At 46.5% G+C, this 12,641-nt stretch overlaps 1 protein-coding gene across 13 annotated transcripts in view; it reads right to left on the bottom strand.

Annotated features, from left to right (window-relative positions):
- MED12 (mediator complex subunit 12) overlaps window positions 1–12,641 on the bottom strand; it is a 786,294-nt gene that overhangs the window by 473,994 nt on the left and 299,659 nt on the right. For all 13 annotated transcript variants that reach the window (XM_069209253.1, XM_069209261.1, XM_069209285.1 and 10 more), the window contains 2 exons: window positions 2,896–3,040; window positions 816–936 (listed from right to left, as the gene is read on the bottom strand). In XM_069209253.1, the coding sequence (XP_069065354.1) occupies window positions 816–936; window positions 2,896–3,040 (266 nt within the window). The remainder of the gene's footprint in view (window positions 1–815; window positions 937–2,895; window positions 3,041–12,641) is intronic.

The raw sequence follows: 12,641 nt of genomic DNA, 5'->3' as shown, positions 1-12,641 counted from the left end.
TATGCAACACCTGGTGTGGTACATTCTTGTGAGTGATTACTGACATACTACTGTGGTATTACACTAATCCTAGATAAGCTTTAGCTGCTCACCACAGCTACCTTTAGAGCTATCTGGATACCTAAACATTATCACTAAGAATTGCCTCGACTAAGTGTAGGGTGCCACACCGTAGGTGTACACCATAAACTGAGCCAGTCTCCTACAGCAAGAAGCTCACTCTAAAGAACAGCAGCAAAAGCAACACAGAACCCCCAAAAACACATGAGCAGGTAATGATGAACGCACAAAACAGAAAGATAACACTGGGGCCTCTGGAAGCTCAGTAAAGAAGTTCAACCAGAGTTGGGTCTACAGAGAGAAATTAAGTAAAACACCAGAGAGATAGGACTGGGTAATGCTGAGAAAAATAGGAGGCAGGGCTGGGAGAACAGACAGGATAATGCTCATAAGACCTATTGTGACATGAAAAGAAACAGCAATGTTGACCTGTGCAGAAATGTGTGAAGGAACAGAAACAGAAATATTGACTTGTGGTGACATATCGCAAGCAATCAGCAAAGCAATGTTGACCAATGCAGACCTGTAAGGGGATAGACTAGGCAATGCTGTCCTGTGGAAATATGTCTGAAGAAACAGACAGACACAAGGTAGAGAGGCCTGGAGGAGCAGATGAAGCTATGATGAAAGCTAGGGAGAAAGCTCACAGACAAGAAATAAAGAGACATCTGGAGCAATAAGACTGCTTGGATGACTAGCTAAGGAGATCTGGAAGTTGGATTGTTGGTCATGCAAGGACATTATGGCGCACTGACCTGCATTGAGGAGAGATGGAATAGCAGCACAGCGGATCAGATCTTCCAGCAACAAGCACTGCCGTGCAATGAGGATAGCCACAAATGTGGCTAAAGAATCATGGAAGGACAGGTCGCTCACCTGGAAGGAAATGAGAGGTTAGAAAGGACATTTTCCACACATGTACAATCTTCAATTAAAAACTGTTGGGAATTAAGCTTCTCAAACAGTGTAGGAAAGTGGATTATTAAGGGTTGACAAGTGTCCACCTGAACGGATAAGGCCACCAAATGTCACAAGTTAAATCAAATAAACCTATGCTCAATCCCTGGTAATGTGAACCACAATCCTCAGTAAAGGCAACATGTAAAATATCCAAGCATTGCATAAACAGTAGAAAGTCACACAAAACACAATAACATTTAAGAGTCAATTTAAAAAATAACAGGAAATATGTTACAAGTGAAATAAGAACAGAAAACCAAAAAGTGGAACAGGTGATATGAATTTGTAAAGATTTAAGTGACAAAGCACAAAGCTATTAAGATCAGTAAACTAGGACCTAGGCTCGATTTGAGGCTGACTGCGATGGAGCCCTGATCAGGTAAAACAAGCGGATTGGCCCAGATTGAAGTCAAAAAGAGGATAAAATTCAAAATGTTCAGATAAAAAAGGGACAATCATTTCAGTGAAAAGAAAAAGGTGTCCTGCAGGACAAATCAGAAATTTTAGCTACTGAGGTAAAATGGCTGGTTGGATACGTGCTCCAGATTAGTCCCTCTTAGTCTCAAGAGTTTTTGAGGTTTTTGCTGCACAGAATCACTATTGACAACTGACAAAGCCAAGAGTTCCCATAGGCAAGACTAGCAAATTTAAAAAACAAAACAAAAAAAACGAGAGAAAAAAACGAAATTACTACTGTCACTTTTTTTTTTTCTTTAAATACAATATGGGTGGCGGGAACCAATAGAGAGTGAGGATGGAAGCAGCACGAAGCATGCTTAATGCTAGTACATCCCTAGGCAAAGTTGCAGAACATGGAATATGTATCTTCTATTTTGAGTAAGTGGTGGTGAATCAAAGTGCAGCTCTTATGTGGCACCTGGCTTTCATGCTGCTTTGGCTTTGCTCTACAGTTGCCTCACAAAAGTCCAATAGTTGGCAAATTGCTATCCATCTTTCAGGAGGTCAGCACACATGCGCTAGGACGTATTTAGAAGTCTTACAGTGCCCAAAGGTCCATAATACACCAGCAAAATAGGTTTGTAACAGCACACAATCCAGGGGAAGTGTGTGAAACGAAGAATTTTCATACAGTGGGCCAATTATAGTAGGTTCAAGCACGTGCCTTGCCCCAGCAACATCCAGACGTCTCCCACCTCCTCAAACATGTCCCTCAACTTTCCTTCCCTTGAGGGTGACTGAGACGGACTATACAGCCCAAAGGAACATTTGCGGCAGGGCTTATGACGAACAGGTCTTGTAAAGAATTGTGTACACACAACACTTTCTCATTATTATGATCCATTCAGTGAAAGCACATGGGACAAACACGTGTAGACAGCTGAGTGAATATTTAATTTTTTTTGATGAAGGTAAACTGTTGAATTAAGGTAAAACATATGGCAGCAGAGGAACTAGGGGATAAGTCACTCCGTTTTAGGGGATCTGATAAACAACTCTCATGGATACCAGCTCCACTCTGGAGCCAAGCATAGTATATTTGCAGCTCTTCAGAGAGAGCGAGCTCTGATCTAGGAAGTTTTATTCTGAAATCTGGACATTAAGAATCTCCAGGTAGAGTGTGTGGATAGAGACTGGTAAAATATGACTTAAAAACAGTGAATAAAAGGGCTCTTTATAAAAGACACAAACAACTCAGATTTCCATGTCCTTCCAATGTAAAAGTGCATGGACTCCATCTGGAAATAGGAACACCCAATGGCCAGCAGACTTGCTGAAAACCACAACACTGTCACATGACAGTCCAGAAATGGGTGAACAGACTGGTTTATCACAATGGTTCTCTCAAGGAAACAACACTAACACGCACATCTTCCCATACATGCACATACATGAGCATTTGAGTTTCAGACTTACGTCCACATTGCAGAGGAGATCGTTGAATCCACATGTGCCATTGTTGGAGGAGCAGCACAGAGCTTTCAGCACACCCAACCACTCTGCACTCAGAGACTTGCAGGAGCACGTCAGCTCGGCACACAGGATGGCAATGTCATTAACCCTAGGGAGAATAGAGATGATATTTATAGGACAAGAGTGGAAATCAGGGGAAATGGTCCTTTTGGTCCCACATTCACAACAACCACACACAAAATAAGGGTATTGAAAAATCAAAGCACAACGGTGGCATTAACACACCATTTCACTTATTGCAAACAGATATGACAATACACCAGAGTCACACCAGTACTTACTAAGAACAAGCTTTGCTGCTGACAACATACACATTTTTTAAAAACTTTTAAATTAGTAAGCAAATGAGCGTCTTTTAGACTCTCTCAAAATGCAAATACATTGTTGTAAGGAAATGCCTCCCTGGCATGGTTACTGTAAGGAAATGCCTCCTTGGCATGGTTGCCCCCTGACTTTTTGCCTTTGCTGATGCTATGTTTACAATTGAAAGTGTGCTGAGGCCTGCTAACCAGGCCCCAGCACCAGTGGTCTTTCCCTAACCTGTACTTTTGTATCCACAATTGGCAGACCCTGGCATCCAGATAAGTCCCTTGTAACTGGTACTTCTAGTACCAAGGGCCCTGATGCCAAGGAAGGTCTCTAAGGGCTGCAGCATGTCTTATGCCACCCTGGAGACTTCTCACTCAGCACAGACACACTGCTTGCCAGCTTGTGTGTGCTGGTGAGAACCAAACGAGTAAGTCGACATGGCACCCCCCTCAGGGTGCCATGCCAGCCTCTCACTGCCTATGCAAGTATAGGTCAGTCACCCCTCTAGCAGGCCTTACAGCCCTAAGGCAGGGTGCACTATACCATAGGTGAGGGTACCAGTGCATGAGCATGGTACCCCTACAGTGTCTAAACAAAACCTTAGACATTGTAAGTGCAGGGTAGCCATAAGAGTATATGGTCTGGGAGTTTGTCAAACACGAACTCCACAGCACCATAATGGCTACACTGAAAACTGGGAAGTTTGGTATCAAACTTCTCAGCACAATAAATGCACACTGATGCCAGTGTACATTTTATTGCAAAATACACCCCAGAGGGCACCTTAGAGGTGCCCCCTGAAACTTAACCGACTGTCTGTGTAGGCTGACTAGTTCCAGCAGCCTGCCACACCAGAGACATGTTGCTGGCCCCATGGGGAGAGTGCCTTTGTCACTCTGAGGCCAGTAACAAAGCCTGCACTGGGTGGAGATGCTAACACCTCCCCCAGGCAGGAGCTGTAACACCTGGCGGTGAGCCTCAAAGGCTCACCCCTTTGTCACAGCCCAGCAGGGCACTCCAGCTTAGTGGAGTTGCCCGCCCCCTCCGGCCACGGCCCCCACTTTTGGCGGCAAGGCTGGAGGGAACAAAGAAAGCAACAAGGAGGAGTCACTGGCCAGTCAGGACAGCCCCTAAGGTGTCCTGAGCTGAGGTGACTCTAACTTTTAGAAATCCTCCATCTTGCAGATGGAGGATTCCCCCAATAGGGTTAGGATTGTGACCCCCTCCCCTTGGGAGGAGGCACAAAGAGGGTGTACCCACCCTCAGGGCTAGTAGCCATTGGCTACTAACCCCCCAGACCTAAACACGCCCTTAAATTTAGTATTTAAGGGCTACCCTGAACCCTAGAAAATTAGATTCCTGCAACAACAAGAAGAAGGACTGCCCAGCTGAAAACCCCTGCAGAGGAAGACCAGAAGACAACAACTGCCTTGGCTCCAGAAACTCACCGGCCTGTCTCCTGCCTTCCAAAGAACTCTGCTCCAGCGACGCCTTCCAAAGGGACCAGCGACCTCTGACTCCTCTGAGGACTGCCCTGCTTCGACGACGACAAGAAACTCCCGAGGACAGCGGACCTGCTCCAAAAAGACTGCAACTTTGTTTCAAGAAGCAGCTTTAAAGAACCCTGCAACTCCCCGCAAGAAGCGTGAGACTTGCAACACTGCACCCGGCGACCCCGACTCGGCTGGTGGAGAACCAACACCTCAGGGAGGACCCCCGGACTACTCTACGACTGCGAGTACCAAAACCTGTCCCCCTTGAGCCCCCACAGCGCCGCCTGCAGAGGGAATCCCGAGGCTTCCCCTGACCGCGACTCTCTGAAACCTAAGTCCCGACACCTGGAAAAGACCCTGCACCCGCAGCCCCCAGGACCTGAAGGACCGGACTTTCACTGCAGAAGTGACCCCCAGGAGTCCCTCTCCCTTGTCCAAGTGGAGGTTTCCCCGAGGAAGCCCCCCCTTGCCTGCCTGCAGCGCTAAAGAGATCCCTTGATCTCTCATAGACTAACATTGAAAACCCGACGCTTGTTTCTACACTGCACCCGGCCGCCCCCGCGCTGCTGAGGGTGAAATTTCTGTGTGGGCTTGTGTCCCCCCCGGTGCCCTACAAAACCCCCCTGGTCTGCCCTCCGAAGACGCGGGTACTTACCTGCAAGCAGACCGGAACCGGGGCACCCCCTTCTCTCCATTCTAGCCTATGCGTTTTGGGCACCACTTTGAACTCTGCACCTGACCGGCCCTGAGCTGCTGGTGTGGTAACTTTGGGGTTGCTCTGAACCCCCAACGGTGGGCTACCTTGGACCAAGAACTGAACCCTGTAAGTGTCTTACTTACCTGGTAAAACTAACAAAAACTTACCTCCCCCAGGAACTGTGAAAATTGCACTGTGTCCACTTTTGAAATAGCTATTTGTCAATAACTTGAAAAGTATACATGCAATTGAAATGATTCAAAGTTCCTAATGTACTTACCTGCAATACCTTTCAAACAAGATATTACATGTTAAATTTGAACCTGTGGTTCTTAAAATAAACTAAGAAAAGATATTTTTCTATAACAAAACCTATTGGCTGGATTTGTCTCTGAGTGTGTGTACCTCATTTATTGTCTATGTGTATGTACAACAAATGCTTAACACTACTCCTTGGATAAGCCTACTGCTCGACCACACTACCACAAAATAGAGCATTAGTATTATCTCTTTTTACCACTATTTTACCTCTAAGGGGAACCCTTGGACTCTGTGCATGCTATTCCTTACTTTGAAATAGCACATACAGAGCCAACTTCCTACAGTTACCCCCTGACTTTTTGCCTTTGCTGATGCTATGTTTTGAATTGAAAGTGTGCTGAGGCCTGCTAACCAGGTGTAGGAAGTTGGCTCTGTATGCACTATTTCAAAGTAAGGAATAGTATGCACAGAGTCCAAGGGTTCCCCTTAGAGGTAAGATAGTGGCAAAAAGAGATAATACTAATGCTCTATTTTGTGGTAGTGTGGTCGAGCAGTAGGCTTATCAAAGGAGTAGTGTTAAGCATTTGTTGTACATACACACAGGCAATAAATGAGGAACACACACTCAGAGACAAATCCAGCCAATAGGTTTTGTTATAGAAAAATATATTTTCTTAGTTTATTTTAAGAACCACAGGTTCAAATTCTACATGTAATATCTCATTTGAAAGGTATTGCAGGTAAGTACTTTAGGAACTTTGAATCATTACATTAGCATGTATACTTTTTACATAAAACACAATAAGCTGTTTTAAAAGTGGACACAGTGCAATTTTCACAGTTCCTGGGGGAGGTAAAGTATTGTTAGGTTTTGCAGGTAAGTAAACCACCTACGAGGTTAAGATTGGGGTCCAAGGTAGCCCACCGTTGGGGGTTCAGAGCAACCCCAAAGTCACCACACCAGCAGCTCAGGGCCGGTCAGGTGCAGAGGTCAAAGAGGTGCCCAAAACACATAGGCTTCAATGGAGAGAAGGGGGTGCCCCGGTTCCAGTCTGCCAGCAGGTAAGTACCCGCGTCTTAGAAACCTTCCCTGGCATCAGGGCCCTTGGTACCAGAGGTACCAGTTACAAGGGACTTACCTGGATGCCAGGGTGTGCCAATTGTGGAATCAAAAGTACAGGTTAGGGAAAGAACACTGGTGCTGGGGCCTGGTGTAAGGAAATGCCTCCTTGGCATGGTTACCCCCTGACTTTTTGCCTTTGCTGATGCTATGTTTTGTTGCAGGAGTGACCCCCAGGAGGCCCTCTCCCTTGCCCAGGTGGTGGCTACCCCGAGGAGCCCCCCCCTTGCCTGCCTGCACCGCTGAAGAGACCCCTTGGTCTCCCATTGATTTACATTGCAAACCCGACGCTTGTTTGCACACTGCACCCGGCCGCCCCAGTGCCGCTGAGGGTGTACTTTTTGTGTGAGCTTGTGTCCCCCCCGGTGCCCTACAAAACCCCCCTGGTCTGCCCTCCGAAGACGCGGGTACTTACCTGCTGGCAGACTGGAACCGGGGCACCCACTTCTTTCCATTGAAGCCTATGCGTTTTGGGCACCACTTTGAACTCTGCACCTGACCGGCCCTGAGCTGCTGGTGTGGTGACTTTGGGGTTGCTCTGAACCCCCAACGGTGGGCTACCTTGGACCCCAATTTGAACCCCGTAGGTGGTTTACTTACCTGCAAGAACTAACATTACTTTACCTCCCCCAGGAACTGTGAAAATTGCACTGTGTCCACTTTTAAAACAGCTAAATGTGTTTTATGTAAAAAGTATAAATGCTATTGTGATTATTCAAAGTTCCTAAAGTACTTACCTGCAATACCTTTCAAATGAGATATCACATGTAGAATTTGAACCTGTGGTTCTTAAAATAAACTAAGAAAATATATTTTTCTATAACAAAACCTATTGGCCTGGATTTGTCTCCGAGTGTGTGTTCCTCATTTATTGCCTGTGTGTATGTACAACAAATGCTTAAGACTACTCATTTGATAAGCCTACTGCTCGACCACACTACCACAAAATAGAGCATTAGTATTATCTTTTTGCCACTATCTTACCTCTAAGGGGAACCCTTGGACTCTCTGCATACTATTCCTTACTTTGAAATAGTGCATACAGAGCCAACTTCCTACAATTGTTCAACACTTTTCAAGTGCTCATACAACAGAGGAGCAATGCTGCTAAATTCTGTATGACAGGGTGGGATGGAATATACAGCTCTGAGGCCTGCTTAGAAGCATCAGTCTGCACTGAAGCCTACTGCAGCATTAAACCAACGAAACAGTTACTTACCTGTAAGAGTACTTTTACGGCTTCAACAATTTTCTGGAATCACATTATTCAACTACCCAGTGGTTGAGTCTGTAATAGTCTTTTTTTCTATTTCCTTTTTAAATTTTTCTTTTTTTTAACGTAGGTATCAACACTTTGACATCGCGTCCCTCAGATGACGTTAGCTTTATGTCCCTAAATCTCCTCCAAGTGGTTCTCATCTTTAGATTTTTTTTTTCTTTTAATCTTCTCTTAGTCCTTATGTTGTTGGAAGCTTCTTTTCCACTCCCATGTTGAAAATATTGCTTATCTCTATGGGAGGAGATAAGGTTCCATGTGAATACAGAAAATTCTCCAAGCTGCAAAACCACTACTACAGTCAAGAAACCATTTTATTCTGTAGCTGAATCTTTTCTGAATTCACATGTTGTGCACTGACTGTGTAGCTGTTTTAGTGAAGTGGGAGTTTGGGTTGCAATGATATTATATTTGCGAACAGCGATTTAGTGCTTTCTGTCCAACTAAGGGTCCTTGTTTGCCTAAATAGCTATAAAGTAGTATTTTGTGAAGGTGTGTGCGGAGGACCATGAAGCTGCCATGCATATATCCATAATAGAGTCTTCAGTTATTAAGTCCAGTGTTGCTTCTTTCTTTCTTGTGAAATGTTCTTGCAGTTTCCTTCCAATATAACTACTACTGCATGTGGCATTTCTTGCAGTGTCTGGACTATCCATCTTGCTAAAGTCCCTTTGTTTACTGGCTAGTCCTTAGAGTCCTGCACCAAAGAAACAAAAATTCATTTTCCCTTCCTGATAATTTTATTTCCAGAAAGTAATACATGACGGCTCTTTCAACGTTTAGTGTGTCAAGAGATTGTTAAGCTCAAGATTTTGATTTCTGGAAAAAAGCTGGCAGCAGTATGGTGTGATTGATGTGGAAGGATGAGTCCACCTTTGAAAGGAAGGGAGGATTAGCAGGAGGCTGGCCTGGTGTGCGGTGGTCACCTACGGTGTTGGCACCTCATATCAGGTCGAGGCAACCCTTATTAGTAAGTGTTACAGTGTCTAGGAAGCCAGGGCTCTCAAGTGGTAGCTGTGGTGAGCAGCCAAGATTTATCTAGGAGGAGTGTGAAGCACTTGCAATACCACAGACGTCACACAGTAACTTATCACACATGTAAGAAGCCACACAGTGTTGCAAAAATAAAGGTACTTTATTATAGTAGCACTGAACTAGAATACTATAGGCAATTCCCCCCCCCCCCCCACCTTCCTGGAGCTAAGTACACACAAAATAAACACAGGTAAGTACTAGGAATTCACATAAAATCATTAGAAACAGCAAGAAACAGCAACGGCCCTATAGGGGGCCAAACCATATAATGAAACAGTAGAATGCAAGAATGGGTCCCCTACCAGAGGATATGGAGTAGTTAGTCAAGGGCTGGGAGAGTATGGAACCCCAAGAGGTGAGTAGCTACAAGACCCCCAGCGACCAGAAGAACAAAGGTAAGTTACCTTGTCATATCATAGGCAAACATGGGGACTTGGAAATGGAACAAATGCAAGAACAGGATCGGGACGGTGGATTCCAGATGAAGAGGACCTGTAAAAGAAGGGGACAGAGTCCAGGCCTCGAGGTGTGTCCAGGCAGGGAGAAGCAAATGCCCATCCTTCAGTGGATAAAGATCGGGTCGATGGTGGTGGATGAAGGCCAGCTGCAGAGTCCAGGAGCTACAGAGAAGTCCCTGAATTCACCCCCGAGCTGACCCTTGACAGCCACCCGATTGGAGATGGGACAATTGTCGGAAGGACCACCAAAAAGCACAAGAAAAATGTAGGTTAGAGCTGAAGATGATTTGCAGGGCTGGAGAGGACCAACAAGGTCTTGGGCACTTGACCCTTGGAGGGGAGTAGTGGCTGGCCCTAGGAAGACAGGAGAGCCAGCAGAAGCAGTCAGAGCCCCCACGAGCACCCTACTGGCAGAAGGCACAGTAAGTGGCAGTGAGGCCCAGCCAGCACATCTGAAGAGGAGTCACACGTCGCTGGAGCAGCAGAGAGGAAACTGTCCTTGCAGAGGTAGATTGCTGGCGGCCGGGGCTACTTGGGGCCTGAAGATTCCTCGGAGCGGGAGTCAACAAGCCTTGGTTGCTGCAACAGTCACGGTGCACAGGGACTCTGTCCTGGAGGAATAGGCAAGGGCTCACTGTCTCCCAAGTTGGACAGAAGGCAGACAGGACAAAGAGGACCAGTCAGAACCAGCACATTTGTTGGAGAATCTTCGCAGGTCCAGAGGACTACAGATCTCAGTCGTCGGACGTTGTTACCTTAGGTGACTGCAGATGCAGGGGAATGACCCTTCACTCCAAGGGAGATTCCATCTTGCTTCATAGGTGCAGCTGAAGTCTTGCAGACCCCAGAGGATGGACAGCCGTGGAAATTTTGCAAAGCGCTAACAGGAGCCGCAGAAACAATGTTGCCAGGCGATGTCATCTCTGTATTGCCGTCTTGTTCCGTTTTTGTGGAGTCCAGCAGCGGTTCCGGTGGCCAGGAGCAGAAGAGGTTGTTGCAGAGGTGTCCTGGTGGAGTCTTGCACCCCAAATCTGGGGACCTACCCACAAGGGAGTCCCTAAATAGCCCAAAAAGGGGCTTTGCAACTTTGCAAGGTGACCACCTATCAGAGGGGGTTACTGATGTCACCTGCCTAACCTGACCACTCAGATGCTTCCAGGGGGCCACTGCCCATCTTGCCTTCAAGACGGCAGGATCAAGTGGCCACCTGGAGGAGCTTTGGGCACCACCCCTGGGGTGGTGATGGACAGGGGAGTGGTCACTCCCCTTTCCTTTGTGCAGTTTCATGCCAGAGCCAGGACCGGAGGTCTCTGGACTGGTGCAAACTGGATTATGCAAGGAGGGCACCTTCAAAACAAGCCGGTTGCATGGGAAGGCTACCCCTCCCCAGCCTTATAACACCTATTTCCAAGGGAGAGGAGGTTGCACCCCTCTCCCTCAAGAAATCCATTGCTCTGCCTTCCCCTGCTTTGAGTTGGTCAAGCAGCAGGAGGGCAGAATCCTGTCTGAAGGGCTGCAGCAGCTACTCGCAGACCCTGGAAGACTGGTAGGGGCAATACTGGGGGTCCTTTAAGGAGCCCCCAGAGTGCATGGAATCATGCCACTAATACTGGCATCAGTATTGGGGTATGATTCCGACATGTTTGATACCAAACATGCCTGGGTTCTTGGTTACCATTATGTAGTTGGACCATAGGTAGTGACCAATGGCCCGTACATAACTAAAATGGCTTCCCTGCTCTTACCAAGTCCAGGGAATTGGTACTGGAGTTCGTAGGGGCACCTCTGCTCTTGCAGGGGTGCCCACACACCAAGGGACCTGCACCCTGCCCTTAGGGCTGGAAGGGCCTACCATAGGGGTGACACACAGTGACCTGATGTAGTGCATGCACCTTTTCACACAGACTGAATATGGCAGGCCTTAGACATAGTTTGCATGGGCTCCTATAGGTGGCATAATACATGCTGCAGCCCATGGGGGTCCCCTAGTGCACCAGGGCCCTGGGTACCTGTTGGACCTGGCCCTTGTGGCAGGATCATCCCCTGACATTTTGCCTCTTTCCTCTTATGTTTTCTGACCTCTCGCTGTTGGCTCTAGGACTCCAGCACTGATCAGAACTGATAAAGGGTTCAAAGGGCAGGTGCTCTCCCTTCTAAAGTTGGTATGATTGGCTTATACCTAATTGGTATATTTAATTTACCTGTAAGTCCCTTGTACAGTGGTATTCCTAAACCCAGGGCCTGTAAATGAAACGCTACAAGTGGGCCTGCAGCGCAGCGTACACCACCCACAGAAGCAGCCTATCAAACCAGTCTCAGGCCTGCTAGCACAGGGCACGTGTGCGCAGTTGTCTGCCACAGGGACCTGGCATCTAAATGTACTTGCCAGGCCCAGAACTCCCCTTTTATTACATATAAGTCACTCCTAAGGTAGGCCCTAGCTAGCCCTATGGGCAGGGTGCTATGTACGTCGAAAGCAGGACATGTGGCTGGTTGCGTGGTCTGTCCTGGTAGTGACAAACAGCCTATTTGGTTTCTCACTGCTGTGAGTGCTGCCCTCTCATAGGAGTGCACTGGAAATGCCCTGCCTTATGTCTAGGGGGTATTGTCTGATTTATGAGGAGTAGTGTAGGAAGTTGGCTCTCTATGCACTATTTCAAAGTAAGGAATAGTATGCACAGAGTCCAAGGGTTACCCTTAGAGGTAAGATAGTGGCAAAAGGAGATAATACTAATGCTCTATTTTGTGGTAGTGTGGTCGAGCAGTAGGCTTATCAAAGGAGTAGTGTTAAGCATTTGTTGTACATACACACAGGCAATAAATGAGGAACACACACTCAGAGAAAATTCCAGGCCAATAGGTTTTTGTTATAGAAAAATATATTTTCTTAGTTTATTTTAAGAACCACAGGTTCAAATTCTACATGTAATATCTCATTTGAAAGGTATTGCAGGTAAGTACTTTAGGAACTTTGAATAATCACAATAGCATATATACTTTTTACATAAAACACATATAGCTATTTTAAAAGTGGACACAG

This window comes from Pleurodeles waltl, chromosome 2_1 (assembly GCF_031143425.1).
Source record: "Pleurodeles waltl isolate 20211129_DDA chromosome 2_1, aPleWal1.hap1.20221129, whole genome shotgun sequence".
In the NCBI taxonomy this organism is placed as follows: domain Eukaryota; kingdom Metazoa; phylum Chordata; class Amphibia; order Caudata; family Salamandridae; genus Pleurodeles; species Pleurodeles waltl.
The sequence above is the reverse complement of the archived record's forward strand: the minus strand, read 5'-3'. Positions and strand labels throughout refer to the sequence as shown.